This window comes from Natator depressus, chromosome 7 (assembly GCF_965152275.1).
Source record: "Natator depressus isolate rNatDep1 chromosome 7, rNatDep2.hap1, whole genome shotgun sequence".
In the NCBI taxonomy this organism is placed as follows: domain Eukaryota; kingdom Metazoa; phylum Chordata; order Testudines; family Cheloniidae; genus Natator; species Natator depressus.
Genome location: NC_134240.1, coordinates 84,523,528 through 84,548,875, shown reverse-complemented (window position 1 = coordinate 84,548,875; position 25,348 = coordinate 84,523,528). Strand labels below are relative to the sequence as shown.

Sequence of the window (25,348 nt, the reverse complement as noted above, 5' to 3'; positions counted from 1 at the left end):
CTTACATTGTTTGTTTATTATTTGCATTGTGGTAAATTAGTTACTGGCCACCCCTGGGGCGAAAGGCAAAATCCTTTCCTTGAGAAGCTTATAATAGAAGAAAATGAGCAAAAGATGAAAGGGTGGGGTAAGGATAAAATATTATCAAGCTTTTTTGGTTTTTGTTCATATAAACTATCTGCAACTTGCCTAGTAGCTAGATATTGGTTGGATAACTTTGTATAGATGTCGTTGTAGAAATGGGTCTTGAGCAGAGGGTAGTGGCCTGATAGTACTTTAGTCCAATTTTACAGCTGCTGAAATATCAGGTGAGGTTCAGTAACTTAAAATCTTACCGCTTTGGATTCAGTGTTGAGTAGGCTATCATGCTTTACAGTGCACATTCTGTCAAGATACTGATTTAGATAGACAAGTTGGGTGAAGTAATTTTTTTTTTATTGGACCTGAAGAGCTCTGTGTAAGCTTGAAAGCTTGTCTCGCTCACTCACAGTCGTTCTCTCAATAAAAGATATTACGTCATCTACCTTGTCTCTCTAATACCCTGGGACCAACACAGTTACAGTAATACTGCATACAAGATGTTGATTTATTATTTTGGAGGAGCAAATGCAGCTGAGTAGCCTGAAGCTAAAAACCTGAGTAAAATGAAAATGTAGGAAGTGTAAAGTTTAATATAATGTACATTTTGGAACACAGAAGAGTAGAAAAAAATGGATAAAATATTGAGTATTTCAAAGAATTTTATTTTCTCATTATTTCTTTCTCCACAAAGTCTGTTAAGCACATCAAATCAACCAGCAAAATAAAGTTATTTAAAGTTATGCATGTTCTCATACAGAACTTAATGGTTACATACTGGTTTTCAGTAGGGTCTGTGCAGGGATCCAACTTGCATAGTGCTTATGGCTGCAGGTTTATTTATTAAACAAGAAAAAATGGCACATAATATAGTTTTATAACCTTAATCTTCCTGTGATGGTTTTAATATGGTCATTTATTTTTGTTGGCATGAGATGGAAACCCAGTCTTTTTGTGTGTAAGTATTTTGTATATAGTATTATAATTAAATATGTATGTAATATGCTAGTGCCCAAAGGACCCAATCTGGATTTGGGGCCCCATGGTGCTGGATGTTGAACAAAGACTATAAAAAACAATTCCGACCCTGAATTGTCAAAAAATACAAACCAGCAAAGAGTAGGGGCCGGAGTTACAATATGATGGGTTTAGCTATAGAGGTAGGGAATGCAAATGAATGTGGTGAAGAATTGGTACAACTTTTTTAGATATTATCACAGATCCTAGCTCCCTGCTGGCCACCCAATAGGACTACTGTGAGGGGAATCCATGCCTCTGTGCTTTGGATTCTCTGGGGTGTGTTAAGCTTCCGGAACCTCAACAGATTGCAGCACTGGTTTCTCTGATGGCCTCTCTGGCACATTTTCCTGGGCACTGATTGCTACCACTTCTTAGAAATGGAGTTGTGCAGTCCACTTCCCTACGCCACCAGGTCAACGACAAGTGGTGACCCCTGATATAACCCAGTAATTTAAATATGTCCCTTTCCCAGAATGTCTAGTATCTCTCAGGGGTTTGCAGTAGCTATGAAGCACTCAGCACATGCACTCATATATTTTGCACAGGGTCTAACACCTTTTTGCACTTTTATGCTTAATCATGTAAAGTACAGGAAAGTACAGATCATACAAACACAAAAAAACACTCAACTCATGTCATTTACTTTCTAGCTCACCCTTCCCTTCTGAGTCCTTGGGGAACTGTCAGAATCTAGGAAAGCAGGGTATCCTCTGCCTCAGCATGCTTGGTTGCTTCTCCATCATGAGAAAAAGAACCCCTGACCAGACTAGGTTCCACCCTTTTTAAAACCTCTAACCCTGCTGCGTCCAGTGACATGCTTGCTAGCTTCCCCAGTGAGTACAGACCCCTGTCATTTGACTTTGTTGTCAATGAGACCTATCCCTGCTAAACCAGTTCCTCTGCACAGAGAGAGTCCTTTGTAGAGAGTGAATAGATTTCCACTGATTGGGTACTTGAGTCACCTACCCTCTACTATTGTTCTTTTGCCACCAGCCTTTAGAATCTCAACCCAGCATAAAAGCAAACAGAGCATAGAGAAAGCAAAAGGCTGCATTCAAAATGGAGTTTTCAAATTGACACAGACACATAGGGTTCATAATCTCACACAGTATATAAACTGTACCGATGTATTACCAAGTCTTCGCACTTTTTTTTAAAGTTAGGATAAGAGGCAGAGAGAAAAGGAATAACAAAAGGAAAGAAGGGAAGAGTTAGTGAGCTGTGTTTTTAGTGGCATCTCACAGGGATTGGTTCTTGGCGCTATGCTATGTAACATTTTTATCAATGACCTGGAAGAAAACAAAATCATCACTGATAAAATCTGAGGATAACACAAATTGGGGGAGTTGTAAATAATGAAGAGGACAGATCACTGATTGAGAGGTTTCTGAATCACTTGATAAACTGGGCACAAACAACATGAATTTTTGTGTAAATTATACATCTAGGAGCAAAGCATGTATGCCATGCTTACAAGATGGGGCATTGTATCCCAGGAAGCAGTGATCCTGAAAAAGATTTGGGGGTCATGGTGAATAATCAGCTCAACGTGAGCTCCTGATGTGATGCTGTGGCCAAAAGAGCTAATGTGATCCTGGGATGCATAACCAGGGGAATCTCAAGTTGGAGCAGAGAGGTTATTTTACCTGTGTATTTGGCACTCGTGCGAATGCTGCTGGAATACTGTGTCCAGTTCTGGTGTCTACAATTTAGGAAGAATGTTGATAAATTGAGGAGGGTTCGGAGAGGAGCCCCGAGAATGATTAAAAGATTAGAAAACCTGCCTTATAGTGACAGACTCTTGAGCAAAATAGATCAAGCTCTTCGAAAGAAGATTAAGGGGTGACTTGATTACTGTCTATATACCTGGGGAAACAGATTTTTAATAATATCTTCAGTCTAGCAGAGAGAAAGATCACATGATACAGCACCTGGAAGTTGAAGCTAGACAAATTCAGACTGGAAATAAGGTATACACTTTTGACAGTGAGAGTAATTAACCACTGAAACCATTTAGCAAGCATCATGGTGGATTATCTATCACTGACAATTTTTAAATCAAGACTGGATGTTTTTCCAAAAGATATATTCTAGGAATTATTTTGGGGAAGTTCTAATACCTGTGGTAAACAGGAGGTCAGACTAGATGATCACAATGGTCACTTCTGGCCTTGAAATCTATGAATCATATTACATCATAATGGGTTTTTGAAGAAAACAATTTTAAATAGCATCTCAGTGTCCCTTTAAAATAAATAAATATATAGCTATTCTGAATTTTGTCTGAGAATGTAATGAAGCTGTTCACAGGTTCAGTTTTTTGTGTTGTCTGCATAGTCCTTCATTTGATTGAATTTTAAAGCTCTGTGGATTAAGGCATTTCTTTATTTCAGAGAAAGTACTGTGAAAAAGTGAATCTTTGAGTTTTTACAAAATGGAGGAAATGTGATGTCCTATTTTAATTTTTTTGTTTTGGCTTTCAGCAGTTTTTATGAGTGCTGTTCTCTACAGCAGAATCCTCTTCATTAGTACAGAATCTGCAGAACTTGAAAACATGTCTTTTTGTATCTCCGTTATGAGTATCAGATCATAGGAATGTACTGGATGGATATCAATTTATTAACTTCAAGAATTAATTTCAAAATACCAATGCAGAAGAACCCTAACTCCTTTTTATGAAACTGCATTATGACACTCTGCTAACACGAGTTGAGAAGGTATTTAGATTATAAGCATCTTTGCTCAACTCCCAATTTTTTAGGAAAAATATTACCACTTGGACAAGCTTCCTCTATGCCCACAAGTGACCATTTTTCTGAAAGTCTGATAAAATTCATTTCAGCTGTATGAAGGACAAAATAGTTTGTAACAAGATAAAATTTTCCAGTCTACTTTTTGAGTTGTGTACATTCCATTTAAGAAATCTGAAATTAATCTGGTCAAGTCCTGGTATTTGATATGCTCTAGTTATTTGTAAATTTGATTTCTTCAAGGTTAAATGGACACCGGAAATGCGTGGGGAAATAATTGCCCAAGTCTATGAAACGTTATCCCTTAATTTTATAGGTACTTTTGGGCAATCACAGGATTTTAAAACAAATCAATTCAAAACGCACAGAGAAACAACACAGTGCTTACCAAGGTCCAATTCTTTCACTGCTTAGCGAAGGCCCTTATTCTCACGTTGTAGCTTCTTTCACAAGAAGTCCCACTGAAATCAGGGAAATATTTGCTGAATAAGGGTGGTAGATTCTGTCCCTAACTTGTTAGTTTTTATTTTGAAGTTGTAAATAAAATCAATTTAGTCCATCCTGTGTGTGGTTTAAAAAAAAAAAAATGTGTAAAATCTTCCCTCCCTCCTTACATCATCCCTAAACCTCCGAGATCTTTCTCTTTCTACATCATCTTCTCCCCTTCTGTGAAAATCTTCCCAATCCCTCAAATGATCTTCTTTCCTTTCTTCCTACACATGTGTCTTGAGAGCGGAAAAACAAATATTTGATAGAATTTGTAATTACTTAAATTTTACGTTTTAATAAGTGTTTAGAGATCTAAAAATAAGCATGTTAGCTGAAGATTTTTATTAAAATGATCAGCTATGAAATATTACCCCTTAAAGTCCAATGATGATTTAAGTCAGCATGCCACTGAGATTAATCTGAGAAGTTCATGGCTTTTTATAGTCGTTCTTTTAGTTTGTTGCAGCACTGGTTTGGTTATCATTCATGAAAATATCTTTCTGACCAGAAGGGCTATTAAAAGTATTCTTAAATTCTCCAGAAAACATTGAAATCTTAGCAGATCCATAATGAACGCTGAAATGTAGTCTCTTTGCATACCTAGCACATTTGTGGTACTATAAAAGACCACAACAAATTCCTAATTGTTAAAGCATCTCACAAGTGACAATCGTTTTCTATATTTTTCAATTGAAATTTGCTGACTAGATAAAACTCACCTTGTGCACCACCAGCCGTAGATTGCATACCCATAGTTTGTAGAGCACAGTAGGTAGATATAAATGTATGTGAATTCCTAATGTAATGCTGCTTCATCTGTAAGCAATGTGGAAGACTTACTACTTCCAAATCTATCACATGTAATAGCAGTCAGTGACTTATGAGGAGTCCGCAAGAATGGAGCTGTACTTTTTTTGTGGTGTTGAATTTTGAAGTAATCTGTCCTCTTTATTTTACTTTTTCTTTATGTAGTGCATGGAGACTATCCACAAATGTGGCTGTGTTTACCCTTGTGAAATTTCAGTAAAGCTAGTATTTTTATTTTTAAAAGATAAGGAACTTTTGATACACCGCTTCTACATTTTGTTGGTAAAAATGGGGGCCAAATATGAATAATTCTTTGCTTGAAGTTTAGGAGATACAAAGATCACGATATGCTATGCATCCGATGAAGTGAGCTGTAGCTCACGAAAGCTCATGCTCAAATAAACTGGTTAGTCTCTAAGGTGCCACAAGTACTCCTTCTCTTTTTTCTTTTTACGAATACAGACTAACACGGCTGTTACTCTGAAACCTGTGTTTTTTAGGTAGTCTTTGTATACGAGATGTTATGCTTTTCATTTGTGATATTTGCGACTGAGCTTTTATGTGATACTTTTGATTAAAAGTGGAATGTATTAAAGCTCTGTTACTGCATTCTATTGTGAAGTTTGAGTTGCTCTGTGTACAAAGTGTAGCCTAGTACTTTGATGCCTCAAGTAGCTTTCATTGCTCATTGTTCAGGAGAGTGGGTTTGTGGGGGGGGCGGTGAGAAAACCTGGATTTGTGCTGGAAATGGCCCAACTTGATTATCATACACATTGTAAGGAGAGTGATCACTTTAGATAAGCTATTGCCAGCAGGAGAATGGGGTGGGAGGAGGTATTTTTTCATGCTTTGTGTGTATAAAAGATCTTCTACACGTTCCACAGCATGCATCCGATGAAGTGAGCTGTAGCTCACGAAAGCTTATGCTCAAATAAATTGGTTAGTCTCTAAGGTGCCACAAGTACTCCTTTTCTTTTTGTTCACAGTGGGTTGGCAGTAAGACTGACTGTGGAAGTAGGATGATTTTTCATCTGCAGAGAGGGTTACTGGGAGGTGCTCTTGCACAACAAGCAAAGAGCTCCAGTGTTCTGCTTGTGCACAGTATTTCTAATTTATGGATAACCAACTTCAGTCTTCACTGTCATTATACCTTCACCCTTCAAATTCTCTAGATTCATCCATGAACGAAATACAACAGTCTGTCAGCTGCTTGAAGTCAAAAATAAATCAACTGAGCTGAGACCAAAAGGCTGCTTATTCTGAGCCTGGCAGTACTGAAGATACAACAGACATTCTGCTTCCTTCATCACTTTATTTTATTTTTGGTAGAGGTTTTAAGGGCATGAGAGAAACGCTTTTAAAGTCAGAATATTTTCTTCCTCATATTCTGGAAAATAGCAGTCGCTGCATCACGGAGGTGGGGGGGACGAGTGTTTTTTGTTGGCTCGAAGATAAGCAGACGTGAACTTGCATAATTCAGTCTGTGATTCGTATATTTAATTAGGTTCTTGGAACAAACAAATGAATAATTAATATTAGTTTTGTTTTGCAAGGGTGGGTGAATTCCACCCTGGGGGCGGGGGAAATATCGGTATGTGTTGCAAAAAGAAAAGGAGTACTTGTGGCACCTTAGAGACTAACCAATTTATTTGAGCATAAGCTTTCATGAGCTACAGCTCACTTCATTGGATGCATACTGTGGAAAGTGTAGAAGATCTTTTTATACACACAAAGCATGAAAAAATACCTCCCCCCACCCCACTCTCCTGCTGGTAATAGCTTATCTAAAGTGATCACTCTCCTTACAATGTGTATGATAATCAAGGTGGGCCATTTCCAGCACAAATCCAGGGTTTAACAAGAACATCTGGGGGGGGGGGGGAGGGTAGGAAAAAACAAGGGGAAATAGGTTACCTTGCATAATGACTTAGCCACTCCCAGTCTCTATTCAAGCCTAAGTTAATTGTATCCAATTTGCAAATGAATTCCAATTCAACAGTCTCTCTCTGGAGTCTGGTTTTGAAGTTTTTTTGTTGTAATATCGCAACTTCCATGTCTGTAATCGCGTGACCAGAGAGATTGAAGTGTTCTCCGACTGGTTTATGAATGTTATAAATCTTGACATCTGATTTGTGTCCATTTATTCTTTTACGTAGAGACTGTCCAGTTTGATCAATGTACATGGCAGAGGGGCATTGCTGGCACATTGGCCAAACTGGACAGTCTCTACGTAAAAGAATAAATGGACACAAATCAGATGTCAAGATTTATAACATTCATAAACCAGTCGGAGAACACTTCAATCTCTCTGGTCACGCGATTACAGACATGGAAGTTGCGATATTACAACAAAAAAACTTCAAAACCAGACTCCAGAGAGAGACTGTTGAATTGGAATTCATTTGCAAATTGGATACAATTAACTTAGGCTTGAATAGAGACTGGGAGTGGCTAAGTCATTATGCAAGGTAACCTATTTCCCCTTGTTTCCCCCCACCCCCCCCCAACCCTCCTCAGACGTTCTTGTTAAACCCTGGATTTGTGCTGGAAATGGCCCAACTTGATTATCATACACATTGTAAGGAGAGTGATCACTTTAGATAAGCTATTACCAGCAGGAGAGTGGGGCGGGGGGAGGTATTTTTTCATGCTTTTTGTGTGTATAAAAAGATCTTCTGTACTTTCCACAGTATGCATCCGATGAAGTAAGCTGTAGCTCACAAAAGCTTATGCTCAAATAAATTGGTTAGTCTCTAAGGTGCCACAAGTACTCCTTTTCTTTTCGCGAATACAGACTAACACGGCTGTTACTCTGAAACCTGTCAGTATGTGTTGCAAATTCTTAAAGATCCTAACTCTTTCATTTGCTTTTTGTTCTATAATCCTCAAAGCTCTGAATTGCAGCCAGTGTTCCAATCAAGGAAGTCTGTGCAGGTTTCCCTTTTAGAACTCAGTGATGACATCCATTGACTGTCAGTGTTAAATCACTTGATGTGCTTTCTCTTTCCACCTGCCAAATACCAGGTGTTAATTGTGTCTGGAGATGGAGAAGTGGAAATGTATCATGGCAGGGTGCTACCATTGGACTGTTGGACCATACTAGTACATTAATTGAAGTTGTTGTTTTTATTTTTATTTATTTATTTAATATTGTAACAGTAGTACCCACAGACCCTAATTAGGATCAGGGCCCTATTGTACTAATTATTTTACCAGACACAGTCAGTGACAGTCCCTGCCTCAAGCATTTTACAACCTTAGATGTTTACAGTCAAATCTGCTGTTATTCCAATCTGTTTGGTTGAATGCAATGTTAAAAATTGGTTAACTTGTTACTTATGGACTCTCAAGTTCCTGAATTGATCATTGTTGTCTTCTTGCCTATCACAGAGCCCATGCAGAAGCACAGTCATCTGTAAAACACAATGCAAGGACAGAAACTAATGAAAAAGTGAAGGACCAGGAAGAAGAGGAGAATGACGATGACAGAAAGACTGTTGACTCAAGTGGTGGAGGGGTTCAGCCAGAAGAGAAGAAGAAGAAACAACGTTCTGGATTTAGAGATCGTAAGGTACAAAAGCTTGCCACGCATAATGTTCTTCTATAATGCTGCAGTTGCACAGTAATGAAACAGGGAAAGAAAATACAGGCCACAGAATTAAAATTTTAAATACTGCGAGTACTCATGGGTTGACTTTTGATATTTACATTTACTGGCCTTCATTTTAAAGGGGAATAGTGACTTTGAGTCACCCCTTTTCTGAGTGCTCAACTTGATATGCCTTAAGGGGGCTTGATTTTTGGGAAGTGTGGCCATTTTGAGGTATCTCAAGTTGGGTACCCAAAAAGTGAGTTACTCAATCACTAGTTCCTTTTTAAAATTTAGGCTAGTGGCCTTCTACCTTGCTCTATATTAAATCTGAGAAGCATGACATAATTAAAATTGTGTCTTAGTGTCTTACCCAACCCCTCCACAGCCGGCAAGAAGGGGCAGCTCCTTTTTATTCCATGTGGTCACCCTCTCACTGTGGCTACTGAAACACAACTTTTCTCTCTTTTCTGCATTTATTTAGGCCATGTCGATCATAAAAAGTGGACACCTATGCTTATTTGCTGTTTGATTCCTTTCCCCCCACATTTTTAAGTAGGAAAAAAGCACTCTAGTAGTGAAGTGGTACTTCTGACCTACCTTCATTACTGGGAAGTCTTGAGTGCTTTGGACTCCTTTAGAATGATCTGCAACGTTAATTGTCAATAGCTATTACTGTCAATATTACAAGATTACAGTTTGGTCTGACGAAAAGTCCAATAACTCAGTTTTAGCAGATGGCTGTATTTTAACCTCTCTGGATGCTTGTTTCATTGGGTTATGTTTTATTTAGGGTCTATGCAGTACCAAACAGAAGAACAAAAGCGTGTATTTTCTTCACATTTCCTTTTCTATAATTTGCTCCTGATGATTATTTTTAAGTCCATATGTTGGAGGCTGAATCTCATTAGTTGCTAAATTGTAAGTGATTAGTATGTAGTGGCTTAATAACTTTTCATATGTTGTAAAGGTTTTGTTTGGAGATGCTGAACTAATTTTTGCTCTCAGTAGTTAGGCTACATAACTCAGTTAAATTCCATATATCTCAGGGTGTTTGCTGGGGTTACAGACTGTCCTTTCTGCTGGTATGCTGGTGAGGATTTTAAGTGAAGTTCCATTCTAAGGTACTAGGCTGAGATTTTCACAACTGTGTAAGGGATGTGGATACCCAGTACCCATTAATTTTAATGGGAATTAGGTGTTTAAATCCCTTAGGCAGTTTTGAAAATCTCAGCCCTCATCTAAGCCCTCATTTATACTAGTTGAGACAAATGGGTTTATTTTTCACTACTAGCAAGGAGCAAAGTTATGATATGTCTGGTGATGGGGAGCGGGGTTGCTTGCTGGCTCCCTCAGCTGTTGCTTCCAGCTGCTGAAGACAGGAAACATTTGTTGGCTAGTATGGATATTTATTTTAAGTAATGAGGAGCCATGCCTAAAATTACCAACCTCTCTCCCTTCTAAATTAGGAAAGGTGGGACTATGGTCAGGTTTCACAAGTAAGATGTTTCAGCAGTGAGAATTGTAGAGGAAATTAGTTTATAAGATTATAATAGATGATAGTTGCAAGTTATCAGGTCTACATTAGAACTGGATTTCTCTCTTTTGACTCAGTGATAATCACTGAACCTATGGTGGTTAATCAAATTAGTAGTTTGCAGCCTCATGACTTTATGGGAGCAACAATAAGTAGATTGTTCCAGCATGGTCCATTGGCTAACTGAGTTATTTCTCATGTAGAATCAATGTTAACGGTTTGTTGTGATTAAGGTGTGATACTAGCAGACCAGGTGCCAGCTCATGCCAAGGTCCCCATTTCTCCATTGAACACTGACAAATACATAGTTGGAATGCTTATAAATTGCTGCCTGCATTAATCTCATTTTTAACATCTATATCTCATATTATAAGGTAATATTAGAACATTTGATTTGTAAACCTCTGTAACTGTGTAAATCACCAGACAAGAGAGAGACATTAACTAGTGTGAAATGCAGGTCTCCAACCAGAGGTGATGTGTCCTGTCTATCATGGGAGGCTCATCACCACCAGAAGGACAAGTATGGAACATTCAAGAAGGCAAAAGTCTTCATTGCTTTGTCCCTTCAGTGAAGATGAGTCATGCAAGTGAATTCATCCCATCAGCTGAATCTGCAACTCAGAGCAGAAGGAAGAAAGGGAATAAAAAACACTAACAAGAAGGAACTGTTTCTTTATGCTGCTTGGACACTGGGAGGAAAGGATTACTAGGCATAAGCAAATGATCCCTAGTGCTTAGCCTGAGTTACTGCTAAAGGACATATAGAGCTTGCTTATTATAGAAGTTTCTATAATTTTTTGGAACTTTAGATTGGAACTCATTTGTGTATATATATGTTTACCTGCTTTAACCTTGTAAATAACTCTTGATTCCTTTTCCTATATAATAAATCTTTAGATAGTTTATTATAGAATTATCTACAAGCGTCTTTGGTGTGAGATCTAAAGTGCGTTTTACCTGTGATAAGTGATGGGACTGGCAGTAACCTGAATCTTGTTATGATCCTTGTTGTAAGGGATGAACTGTCACAAAGATAGGTTTACCTGGGTGTCAGGACAGATCAGAGTATCTAAGGGAACTGTCTGTGATTCCATGGTTGGGCTGTTATAGTGCTTGAGGAGTTTACACTTGATAATTGGTTGGTGAAATCTAAGTGTAGATCTCACAACCAGTTTGGAGTTTGTGCCCTGATTCTTAGCAGTCTGCCCAGAGGTTGGTACTCACAACCTAGAGCCACTGCAGGACATCTTGACAAAAGGTTTACCAGCATCTTCACTAACAATAAATCCTGTTCTTCCATAGCACAGGGTTAAAAGCATGTCTCCTCAGAGTCTGATGCTGAAGTCTAGTCCTACATGAGGCAGCAAGCCTAACTGGTAGTCTTCCAGCAGTTCACCGAGCACTGGAGCCCGTGTTTCTGTTGTTTAAGTGAACCCTTTATTTGTGGGCTTGGTCCCATCTCTGGTATGTAGTCAGCAGTTACAGTAGGGGGTGACCTGCCTAACTGATGTATGTTGTATTGTTTTTTTAATTACTGTAAAGTCAGCCACATGAAGTGGGTGGGTTTGGACACACTCAGGTTCTGTGTTCTGATGTTGGAGTAAAGACTTAACCCATTCACATTCAATACTGTAGTCAGATGAACTTATAGGGGGATGCTGTGCTCTGAAAACTGGTCAATTGTAGCAGTTCAGGAGTTTCTGGCACTTCATATAAATTCTTCTCATATCGTCATATAATAAACCAAAAGGTTGTATGTGTCATGTCCTAGCATAGGGGGGAAAAACTTCAGTTGAAGTCTTTGAGTTTTGAAACATGGCTGTTATCCCAGCACTGTTAATGAATGCAATAATTAGTGATGAAATAATAAATTAAGCATGTCACAAGTTATTTTGGATGGTGAAGAAATGTAGGAGGAAGTTGGGATGTAATCGCTCAGCGTCAATTAGAGCCTGGGGCGGCTGTTATAAACTGATGATTCTAGGGCAAATATCTTCTTGTGTACATGTGTAACTTGAGTAATATTTAAATTTGTTTATAAATGAGAGAGAGGGAAACAATGATCAAGTGCTATTGTAGCTGAAGGTTAATGACCAATAAAACCATATGAATGGTGTAACTTGTTCACTAATTAATTTGAAAAAGAGTGTGTACTGCATTAGGACTGCTTCACTAAGATCTGTTTGGGAACTGTCATTAGCTCTTGGCAGGTATTCTGCATTATGAGGGTTAATTATGCTGAGACTTCATTTCAATATGCATTGCAGTAAGCAGCCTAAAGTAAATGAATGTTAATTTATCTGCACTATTGCTATGCAGGCTGTGTGTGAAACCAGACTGCTAGAGTTCCTGCTCTATCAGATGGTGATCTGAGGGGCCTGATGACACTGTGGAAGTGCACTGAAATGTTGATTACAGTGAACCTTGGTTTATTTAGTTTTCTTCTCATGGCAATGGAAGAGATTCTTTTCCTTCAACCTGTCATAGAGAGCAGACTTTAAGCTTCCAGAACAGTGGTTCTGTTTTGTTGGGCGTGGGGGATCCCTTGCTGCTGTTTTTTCCAAACTGTCTCACTAACCTATTAATATTTGTATTTAATTGGCAGAATGCAAACTCTCCCTGTTGAGCCAGGTGATACTGCTCTGAGGGTCCAGGTTTTGGCTAGAGTTTAGCTTTTTAGACTGCACAATATCTTTTGACTAGCCTGCATTATACAGATTATTGAAAACCTTTCAGAAATAGGAAGAACCTGTTGTCAGAAGGATACCATCTCAGGAAATATTGTGAAAATCCTTGCAACCCGCTGTATTCCAAAAACAAAAAATAATAATAATAATTTTCTCTCCAGAAGTAACTCTACTAGGACTGACTTTAGTCCTGGATCTTAAGGATACTTCTGAATAGGTATTAATGTTTTCCCTGTTGAAACGACTGAGAAAAATCCACACATATGCAGTGTGTGTGTAAAATATAACTACTGCTATTATTTGTGTATCCTATGGTCTCTGTCCTATTCATCCTCTGTCAGGTGATGAAATAGCTTCAGCTGATCTGATGGAGTGGTGAACAGGGCTGTGTACAATTGAGAAGAAAACCAATCTTGTTCATTGGTGTATTAGAAAATTTCAGTGTTGAATGTGTTGTTTGTTTTTTTTTTTTTTTTTTTTAGAAGATTGGATTTGAGACCAGCCTACTAGATATTGAACTAGTTGGATTTTTTTTTTAAATTCCACATTTGGCTTAAATTCCCTGTTTTGTTAACCTATCATCAGTTGTCACTTTCAGACATTTGTTTTCCCCTTGATGTTTGTTACTGCTAATAATTAGAATTTGAAAGAAAGTTTACACGTCTCCAATTTGTAATAATGACATTATCCTTCAGTTTCTTAATGACATTTACTAAATTCACTGTTTTAAAAGACACATTTCCTCCTTGCTTTTAATATTTTTGTCCTTTTCTAGTCCTATGTATATTACTTCTTAATCCCAATGTAAATCACAAAAACAAAACAAGATTCCAGCAAGATTATGAATTGATCCATTATTGCATACTTGTGTTCTATCCCGATTCTGAATTCAGTGGACTCTTATCTGTAGCTAGAATCCATACACAGGAAATAGATGGATTCAGAAATCCCTCTTGATTTTCAAGAAACTACTAAGTCAGCTTTTGCTTTATTTTTCAAAATATTACCGACTTTGGGTCCAGTTAAACTGATACACTGAAATACTTGCTCAGTTCCTCATCACCTCTTCTTTTTTGTTGATGTTTTATCTTAACCTGCAACCTAATCAGAATACAGTAATCCGGAAGCTGACACAGGCTCAACTTTCAAGTCCACTTACTCTGGAGCTATGTGTTCTGAATTGAATTCCTGTGAAATCTAGTATCAATCTAAGGAAGCTTTCTGATGGTCTGTTTCATTAAGCGCTGTTTCATGAGACACTGTCTGTGTACTCCAGGCCATGCTTTGAGCACTGTGTACTCCAGGCCATGCTTTGACATCAGTGTTTATTCCAGGATGGAGGTAATAGTTTGCAAAAGCACGTGAACATGTGGCTGGTGGTAATGTAGAAATAAAAGCTACTGAACAAAGACTTGCTGTTGTTAGACATAATGAAATACAAATCTATATTTTTGCATACTACTACCATTGCCTTAATGAGTTTGTGATCTTAGATCAACTCTGACTGCATGGTTGAGAAAAATGTGTATGCCTAGAATAACAATTGCTTGCAAGATTCACAAATGATAACCTGGCTCTGGGCAGAGATTTGAGAATAGGGCCCCTGCAGAATCTTATAAAAATGTAGTGCAAAAGGATTAGAGGAATAAGTGAGGCAAAATTATGCCTTTGCATATGAGGGTCGGACAGTGGCTAACAGTAATCTTGCCCAACTCCAATCCGTAAATGAAGGATTACTCATCTTCCCCCACTTCCCCTTCCTCTCTTCATATCGCCTTCCCTCTCCTACACCAGAACTAAAGTAGGGAATAAACGGAGCATTTACTCTGTATTGCCCAGATGTCGGGGACCATGGCTTTTCAACCCTGGTCCTCGGGGCTCTTTGGTGCTAGGAGGTTCCAACCTACCACCCAGGGACCTGCCAACTACTTTCAGAATAGGAGCTGAACTCAGAGAGAGGGCCCCAGTCCTGGGAGCTGATTGGCAGAACACTGGGGACCCTGATTGGTCCAGAGCCCCTATTTAAACCGAGCACAAGAACAGGAAGTTGTCCGTCCAACTGGGATCCACCCTGCTCTGGATTGTGTGCATAGTGCTTCCTGTTTCCTTGGATTGAATTCCTGATGTCCTGACCCTGCCTGACTCTGGTTATTGATCTGTGGTTCTGCTCTCAAGTTTGTGTTCTGCCTCTGATTTCCTGGTAACCTGACCCTGCCTGCCTCCTGACACTCAATTCTCAGTTTACCCTCTGCCCTGTCTTGGACTCTGACCTCCCAGTATCTGACCTGGCCTGATTCCTGACTCCTGCTTTGACCACTAAGTCAGTCTGCCAATGTCCTGGTCATGACACAAACCCAAGAGTTCTAAAATCATGATTCAGGCCCCCAAAATGGAGGTTGGCGTAATAATAGATTTTTTAAAAAAATAGTAATTTTTGTGCTCTTTATTTGCATTCTGATTTTTGAATATTGAAGGTTCATGTTGTTAAATTTTTCTCCACAACCATGAGGCCTAGAAACTTAGTTTTTAAAAAATGAATGCTGAGATTCTCAAGTGATCACATGACTCCAGGGGCTGGGGCTTTAGGAAAACATGAGACTCGAAATAAAATACAAGATTTGTGATAAAATCCTGTGAGTTGGCAACACTAAGGCCTGGTCTACACTTAAAATTTAGATCTACGTAGTTATGTCACTCAGGTGTGTAAAAAATTCATATCCCTTTGTGACGTAGTTAAGCTGACCTAATTCTTGGTGTAGATGCATCTAGATCGATGGAAGAATTATTCTGTCAACATAGCTGTTGCCCCTGAGATATGGATCAATTACAGTGACTGAAAAAGCCATTGCATTGTTGTAGGAAGCATCTACTCTACAGGCAGTAGAGCACTGCTGGTGTCGTGTAATTGTAGCCTAACCCCTGTTGGCATTGTGCAGCCATTGTATTTAGAACCTGTCATAATGTGGCAAAGTTTCACCAGGACTAAATATGGAGTGAAAGTTGGAAAACTCTTGTATGCACTGATATGTGTTTAACTTAATTTCTAGGTGATGGAGTATGAGAACAGGATACGAGCCTACTCCACTCCAGACAAAATCTTCAGATACTTTGCCACCTTGAAAGTAATACACGAGCATGGAGAACCAGAGGTGTTCATGACACCTCAAGATTTTGTGAGATCCATTACTCCTAATGAAAAACAACCAGAACGTAAGTAAAATATTCAGTAATTACGTTTAGGGGTCATATATGTAATGAAGAGTTCAGAATAAACTCTTTACTGTCTCTTTTGTAATCAACTTTTACTTCTCATTGTACAAATAGGTTGGCAGGGGACCACCTTGTATTTGTATATGTTTACATTGCTTAGCACAATGGGCCCTGTAGATGCTGCTGCAATACAAATAAATATTTTCCTCTAAACACATGTACTTGTGGATGCATAATATTATACAAAGTAGTAATAGAGTAAAAAAAGTAATAATTTAGGTAATATGTTCAGCTTTTCATCAGAAGACTACAAAGTTTAAATTCCATATCAGCACTTGGGTTCGTATCCAGTACTCTCACTGCAGTGGAGTACTGCAGGATAATTAGGCATGGCGGAATTTAATTTAATTTTAATGTTTTTTTTTTTTTAATTTCAACAGATACCAATGTTTGTTTTTAGGCATTTTTTCCTATTTTTAACTATTTAAATTTTCACAGTCGCAGGAAATTGGGGGCTTATGTCAGACAATTTAATGACCGTAAAGTTTGGGATTCAAAATTTAAATCTTTATGACTGTTAAAGCACAAATTATACAAAGTAAATATACTTAAAGCAACTCTAGTTTTCAAGCAGCATTTTTCTTTATTGCCTCTATATAAATTTCTGTTACCGACGGAAATATTTTTCATCCGTGTGAAATACCCAGAGTATTCTCCACGGTTCTCTTTGTTATAGCGGTTCACTAACCCCAGTACAGCGACTGGAATTTGTCAGCACCAACTTTGATGCAGTACAAGCAAGAGCATTTCTCCCACTACACAGACTCACCATCCTGGGACAGATGCCTCCCTAATAGGCTGGGGAGTTCACCTATACAAGCACAAGGCTTAGGGCAAATGGCCTTCCACAGAAGTGACCTTCCATATCACTCTTTTGGAGCTAAGGGCTGTCAGGAACGCCTGTGCATGCTTTCTGCCTTTGATCAAGAGCACCCACTCGAAGATCATGATGGACTTAATATAACCTGTATATTTTACATAAATCATCAAGGAAGCAAACTTTGGAACTGGTGCATCTATCACAATAGGCTCATCTCAGCTGTCTACCAGGGATACAGAACATGACAGCTGACAGTCTGTGTTGGGAATTTTTGTCGCTACATGAGTGGGTACTGAACTTAGAGGTGCTTCGAGTTATACTCAACCTTTGGGGAGCCCTGACGGTGGATCTCTTTGCTACTTACTGGAACAAGAAATATCCTCATTACTGCTCCAGGGCTGGCCTGGGTAGACATTCAAAGGGGGATGCCCTTATCTTCCTAGGGCAGGGCCTTCTTGTATGCCTTTTACCAGTTTCTTCTTCTATCCAAGGTCCTGTTGAAAATTCAATGAGACAAAGTGAGAATTATTTTGATTGCCCCTCCTGGCCATGACAAGTCTGCCTCCCTTATCTGACACAGATGGCAATAAGCCCTCCTGTTGCTCTTTGGTCCATTCCTCACCTGCTCTCTCAAAACAATGGGTGATCCTTTACCCCAGCCTGTGGATCTTGTGCTTTCAGGATTGGCTCCTTCTTAGTTCTAAGGCTTAGAGACAGAATGCTCTGATGAGCTAAAAGACATGTTGCTACACAGCCAAAAGTTGACCACTCGACACACTTAACTACAAACTGGAAATGGCTTCAAGTTTGTTGTGATTCTAAACACATAGACCCAACCTCATCTGTCCCCCCCCGTCCCCCACCCACCGATTTTACACAACATTTTAGACCTCAAGCAGTCAAAACTCTCACTCAGCTCTTTTAAGGTACATCTCACGGTGACAACAGTTTTCCACCGCCAGGTAAACAGTCCCTCGGTGTTTGCTCACCCACTGATGCGTGGATTCTTTAAGGGCGTTGGGAATCTCTTCCTGCATGTGACATCACCTGCTTCAGCCTGGGATCTTGACCTAGTTCTCAGGGCTTTGACTAGACCTCCCTTTGAGACCAAGGCAACTTGCTCTCGTTTACACCTGTCCATGAAGACAGCATTTCTAATTGCTGTGACCTTAGCTAGGCACATAGGAGAAATAGTGACTCTGATGGCACACCCAGAATTCAGACTTTTTGAAGACAAAGTAACTCTAAGGCCTTATCCCAAGTTTCTCGCCGCTTTCTCTGCTCTTTCCATAATGAATCAACAGATCCATCTCACAGTCCGTCTCCCCCCCCCCCAACCACGTTGACACAACAGAGAGATGATTCTGCATGTGCTAGATGTTAGGACACTAGCATAATACTTGGACAGGACTAAAGACTTTAGGAAATCCCTTGAACTCTTCGTCCACAGAAAGATCCAAAAGCTCTGTGATATCGGCTCAAAGACTATCCAAATGGGTCTCTGGTTGCATTAATCACTGTTATCAAGGGCACAATCTGCTTCCATCCAGAGTCCATACACACTACACAAGGTCAGTTTCTACCTCAGTCACATTCCTTAAAGATATCCCTAGCTCAGTAATCTGTAGAGTGGCGACTTGGGCCTCTGCCCACACTTTTGCAGAACATTATGCGATCACTGAAGATTCAGCCCCCGACGCCACCTTTGACTCCACAGTACGCTCTGTAGTCACAGACTCCACTCTGAAGTGCCAGCCTACAGTGGTGCACTCACAGGGAGACAACTCGAAGAAGAGGAAGTTGCTTACCTTGTGCAGTAACGATGGTTCTTCGAGATGTGTCCCCCTCTGGGTGCTCCACAACCTGCCCTCCTTCCCTCTACTTCGGAGTTATCTATGGGGCTCTGCAGTGGAGAGGGAAGTGAGGGTGGGGGGTGGGGCTGCCCGCACAGTGCTAGATAGCCTCAAGGCAGACCACAAGGGAAGGAGAGCACATGTGTGGGCTCAACGGACACTGCTACCAAAAATCTCTGATTTAAATGCGCAGGGGTACTCATACACCTACAGTGGAGCACCCATAGGGGGCACATCTCAAAGAATCATTATTACTGCACAAGGTGAATAACTTCCTCTTCAAGAAACAGTAGTCTTTCCATTTTACTTTGTTGTGGTATATAATGACAATCATATGATGCCCGAGGTCAGGGGTCTATTTCAGGAGTGGGTGAGGTTCCATGGCCTGCAGTGTACAGGAGGCCAGACTAGATTATCATGATGGTCCATTCTGACCTTAAAGTGTATGAATCTATGATGCAGTTTAAATTAACTGACTTGGTTGTTGTATGTCATTATGTAGGTTGATCGGCTTTGGTCAGTTTTCTTGATGTCTGGTTACATCCTGGTACTGGAGAAAATGTTAGCCCCAGATAGTTAGTTCCACATTGTGCCCGTCAGTGTAATGCTATTTATAACCTGTCAAACAAAGCTCTTAAGTGGTCTTGTTGTTTAGCAATATTTCTCAACAATACTAAGAGAGAACTCCTATGTAATTCAGGCAGTCTATTACAATACTGATAATTTTCGCAGTTTATCCCAAAAAGCATTCTGTGGTATGCTACAGTCATAAACCAAGTTCCAGGAAAAAGACATTTGCCAGACGGTTCTGAATTTCATCGGTTAGTCGATGCAGATAAGCATCTTTGACAAATTGTTTAAACTCCCTGTAATCGGTATGTATTTTAGCATTCTTTTCCCCATTATAAAGAGCCTTGTACAAGACAAGAGCTGCAACTCTGTGCCTAGGTGGAACACATCTTGAATTTGCTTCATGTTCTCTTCCATAAGATGCCCTGGAATACTCCAGGGGATAGTAGTACTGAGGAACTGTTGCAAATAGAAATCAGTTGGGAAGCAGTGGCATAGTTTGGTGTAGTTGATCAAAAGTTCTACTGTTGCTGTACAAATTTAATAAATGGGCCAGTGCTTATGGCAGCTTCACTAAATCGGGTTTGCTTTTTCAACGATGGCATTTTCCTTTATCTCATCTGTCCCTGCAGGTATGGAGTGGGCAACACCCAGATAAGTAAAATTATTTCCATGTTTCTTACCATTTATGTGGCAATAAGTATTAGTTTAGAATATGTTTGTGTGCTCTGACAGACCCAAGGAAATGGACGTTACTTAGATAAAAGCAAAACTGAGCCAGTGCACATTGTATAGAAGAATCTGTACTGACTGTGAGTGATTGGTGAAACTAAGCTGCCAGCCACTGAAATTCATCTTTAGTAGAAAATTGTAACTTGTACTGTATTTAGTGAGAATGGATGGTTTGGGAGTGGAGGGGTCGAGTTGTTAAGATGTTACCAGCCCTATGCAGCACTTTGTTAGCTTGCTATGGCCAATGAGTCTGGGCTGCATTATCATTGAGACAGGAGACCCTGTGTCAAAAAAGAAAGTGTACGTTTTGTTCTGTCTCTGTTCTTGCCTATGTGGTGCTCTCTTCAATTTGAGTCTCCTCTTCGGCTAATTCCTTCCATGTAAGTTAACCTTTTTTTCTGTGATACTGGGTTCAAGAGCACCAGAGCAGGTTAGCTATAACCTTAACACTTGTGGCACTGGAGTTTCATTGACCTCCTGGTCAATAGACAGGGATTCTGTTTGCTGTGCCACATCTTCAGCTGCTGTTTTTGTATGTGTAGTCTGTCAGCCTGGTCTGTGTGTGGTGTACTGTAGCACTAGCAGTGGCATAATAAATATCACTGTTCTACTGGTATAGCTAACTTGTCTACATCAGAAAAATGGCTGTTCTATAACACATTAGTTAATGTGATTGAGCACTCAGTGCGCGCATGGATTGCCATGGGTTAGCTACATGATTTTGTTATGACATGGTTTTGGCAAAATGATAAAGTTAGTGTTCTGCATTTTCTGTAGTCGAAAAACAAAAAACCAGGGAATTTTTCATTGTTTATTTTCCAAATATTAAAACTGGGACAAAATCAAGTTAAAAAAAAAAGAAAGAAAAGAAAAGAAAAAAGAAAAATTGGGAGTGGGGAGAAACAAAACACAAAAAACTATTCTAATATTCACGTTTTACTACAGTATAACAAACTTTTTTTTAATGTACAAAGGTATATATATTTTTTTCTCTCAGAGCTAGTAGTTTTTCCAGAAATCCTGGGTTTTGTGTACACTTCAAAGAAAATTATGGAAGTATCCTCACTCATGTTGAGCCTCATGCTGTCTTGGAGGTAGTCCAACTTTGAAGATAAGTGCTCTGCATCAGTAGATCCAGGGGGTACACTCAAAGCTCGCCGTGCCACATTGCTGTAATTGGGAAGTATGTCTTGATGACTGATCCAAAAAGCCAGCACATCCAGTTTCACATTGTCAGGGTTAGATAAATTCATGTCAGTAGTAAATTCTCCTTTCAGATTTGAAATGTCACCTTTAGTGGCATATGGTTGAAACACTTGGCATAACTGTCATAGTCTGCTGCAAAATTCACTTTGAGGAAGAGGTCCAAAACCTGGATGACATTCCAAAAAGTATCTTCAGCACCAAACCCATGGGGGTTCAGATTATGGGTCACAGTAGTCTCCGATTTCTCACTGAGTATTTTAAATCCTTTTTTGGGTTCTCGTGTTGTGAGATTGGAAGGATTTCCAGAAACAGCTGGGTTTTCTTGCAGTATGTTTCTCTTGCAGCTTTTGTGCTCAGTTCAGCTGAGATTTTGGTTGTCAGGATCTGGTAAATGTCTGTATTGACAAACGTGTTGGTAGTAGTCGAAGAAAACTCCAGTATTTTACCTTGGTGCACAGAATCTGGTGGTCATTATGGTTATTTGACAGTCTCGTCAGAGTTTTTGCATTGCTTTTGTTTTTTTAAAACAACAAACAAACCAAAAAAACTCATGATGATCTAGGAGACATATTAGCACAGTCCACATGTTATTTACACGACAGGCAGCTAATTACAAGCTCATCCACTGATGTGGCACAACAACAGTATGTAATCGGCATCCGGCTCTGCACTCATCTCACACTGTGTAAAACAAAGCCTTCTACTTGTTTGCATGCTTGAAAATGGTCCCAAGTCCAACGATGCAAGATTCATGTCTTTCATTTTTTCTGTAGCAGTAGCTGCTGACGGGGCAATGTTAATGAGATGAGCAGGACAGCTCATACGTAGAAGCTCCAGTTTCTGATTGAGTTTAATCTCCCATGCAAACTTAGCCATGTAGTAAGCAGAATCTGTGTTAGTTGTGGACACATTTTCCCAAGTTAGTTGGTACATCTCAAACATGTCAGTTATTGCTGCGTTGACAAAACAGGTGTCAGCAGAGGGAATGAATGTCACATCAGCACAAAACAAAGCGGGTTTATTTGCTCTGAAATAAAATAACAAAAACTAAAGGCCAAGAATCAGACAGTCCAAAGCATCAGGAGACTTGTCAAAAATCAGCCTAGACACCAGATTTCCATCAATTCGTTTTATCAGTTTGGATACTGAAGTATTGTCATTTTCTTTCAGATACTTACCAGTGAGGTTGTCTGCATTAGGAATGGTTTTTGCTGCTGGACCGTATTGTTGTACAAAGTCAGCAATAGGCCCCTCTGCAATTAACAGCGGTTGTCTGCCGAAACAAAGAGCATGCACAAATTCATTGACACAATCGTGCTGTGTCCTCTTTCATTAAAGCCCTGGTGAAAGCTCCTGATACTGTTTATCCCGAAGCTCACTTTCTTCTTTAAGCTCCTTGTGTCACTTGCCTTGGCATGCTCCTTTATTCTGTCAGCACGAGGACTGACCTCAGTGCTGCAGTACTTGCAGTGCAATGCATCCTCTTCATTCCCATATTTACTTTTCTTGAAAATTTCTGAGCACTGATTTGGTTGCTGGTATTCAGGCATAGATTTGCATTTTTGCCCCATGTTTACCTTTTTACCTTATCTATCTGTAATTCACAAGGAATTTACCTAGGTCCCTGGGGCTTTGTGTGCTGGTAGTCCCTGGTAAGAATGGGGAGCCAAGGGCAGACTCAGAGTCTGCTGGGCAACCAAGAGGGAGAAAGGAGGGACGCTATGTAGAACTACAAGGGCCACTGTTGGTTTGGGGAAGGATTGCAGGTGTGCTAGCTCAGTGGAAGGGGCAGAGTGAAATGATTGACAAGGGAAAGCCCAGGAAGAAGAGCTAGCCTGGCCAATACATGGTGAGATGGCCTCCCTAGGGAGTCCTGGAGAGGGGAGAAGCCATTTTGGGAGTAGTCTGGAGCCAGCCACAGAAAGAGCAGAACTGGCTGTGTGGGAATCCAGAAGAACCCAGGCCCATCCATCCAACCCTGTAAAGAGATTGGCACTAAAGGAGGTATCCAGGTGGACGGGGGCATTACATATCTTTATCTGTGGAGGATTGATTGTTTAAATTCAGTGCCACACTAACCAGATGCAAAGAAATAGGTAGGTAATGTCTCCTTGCAAGCCAATCATAGTGCGATATTAATGTTGATATTTTCCATTCTGAGTTTTACACTGTGGAACTGCTTCAATCTCAGCGTTGCAGGACACAATCATGTAAAGCATTCGTGTTTAACAAAAATAAGTACTCAAAAAAAAATACTGAGTGAATTGATAAATGGTTGTAAATTGGTAAACATCGAACTCCTTTAATAAAAAACTAGTCATTTATCAATGAAAATTGGCAAAAACTGAAAACGCACAACGCTAAAAGTGGAGCTAGTGGTCAACTTCTGCTACCATTGTTGCAACTTACAGGATACAGTTAATTCCTTACGCAGTTTTAGTCATCAGTGTCTGAATAGGTCTCCAACACAGAACTCAGCTGGCTCAATTCTGAGTTTGGCAACAACTAAAAGAGCAATGGGAGCCCGATGTTATCATATCCAGTTAAGTAACGTTTTTACTGAAGGAGGGGTTTGTAGAAATTCATAAGCATTAATCATGCTGTATGTATGCCTCTAACCTTGAGTAGGAGCAATATTCTTTAAGGAAGTGTAACTTCTGAAAGTGCACATTGTATATAAATGTGTACGTTTGTGTTTCTTGGAGTGCACACAAATATCAAGAGTGATTCCTCAGTTTAATAACCACAAATCCAGCAATCCATCTGACAATTCTCTAATTTTTCACTCAACCTATGATATTAATTACAGGAATTTTTACTGTATTGTCTCAGAAAGGTCAAAGAGATCATCATGAAGTGATGAACAGCTCCATTTTCTGCTCTGTGACTATTATGAATCTTTGAGTAGATGGGAAGCATTTTTTTCACTTTTACTCATAAATAGGTGACAGTAATCTATTGTTCACCTTCCTGGACAATGAAAATCTTCTAGTTAATGCACTTGCTTATTCCTGAATATACAGTAGCAGCCTTGTTTTTCCTTTTTATGTCCAAGACCATTCATGTGTCACTTTACCACACAAAAGCTGGCAAAATTGAATTTTGGTTGAGGTCTACCTTTGTTAATTCTGGGAGGAACACTTCTGATTTCAGTTCAATGGCCTTTCCTTTTAATCTGTTCAAAAAGGATTGCATAAACTAAAAATAATTCTTTTTAATTACACTATAAGTGCCAGTCTCATGGAAACAAGTTGATATCTAGCTAAGGATTGGTAATGGCGTAGAAATCATTTTTTTTTCTAGGTCAGTAGTACAAAAGGACTAGTAGAGCATAGTGGTAGATGTGGTGGTGTCACTGTCCCTTTTGTATGTTTTCTGTGGCTAAACAGGTTTTCCTTGTCAATGCTGTGAATCAGACACCTTTCTTGAGCCCTAAGAAAAAACATGTAGATAACAGTTGATTTCCTTCCCTCTCCCTGTGCTTTCTAATCATGTTATCCTTCACATAATCTATTTTTTCTTTTAAATGCCTTATCAAAAGAGAAGCATGGAACTATGTGATTTTATATTCAAGCTCTGCTCTAAAAGTATTTTTTAAAATCTTCTTTTTTCCTCTTTCAGATCTAGGTCTGGATCAGTTTGTAGTGAAGCGGTATGATGGAAAGGTGAGTAGACTTTAAATCTATGGTGTCTTTTTACCTATAACTTCTTTGAGTTTCTGTTTAAAATTGTGTGTAAGTACAAATGAAATAAAATGTTGTCTTTTGTTTGAGCTAGAACATTGCAGTATTTTTTTATTATTTGTCTGAATAGGAAGGAAGGAATAAAGACTTGTTTTAACGCTAATAGAACCAAAATAACTCCTCCCTGCTGGTGGGAGAGGGAATTGTAATGTGTAAATATCAAACTTGATAGCATTATCCATATGTGAGGAGTA

At 39.4% G+C, this 25,348-nt stretch overlaps 1 protein-coding gene across 6 annotated transcripts in view; it reads left to right on the top strand.

The window, feature by feature from the left end:
- The window catches only part of MICU1 (mitochondrial calcium uptake 1), a 214,043-nt gene that overhangs the window by 48,710 nt on the left and 139,985 nt on the right, over positions 1–25,348 (top strand). For all 6 annotated transcript variants that reach the window (XM_074958976.1, XM_074958975.1, XM_074958974.1 and 3 more), the window contains exons 3-5: positions 8,535–8,715; positions 16,008–16,170; positions 25,033–25,076. In XM_074958976.1, the coding sequence (XP_074815077.1) occupies positions 8,535–8,715; positions 16,008–16,170; positions 25,033–25,076 (388 nt within the window). The remainder of the gene's footprint in view (positions 1–8,534; positions 8,716–16,007; positions 16,171–25,032; positions 25,077–25,348) is intronic.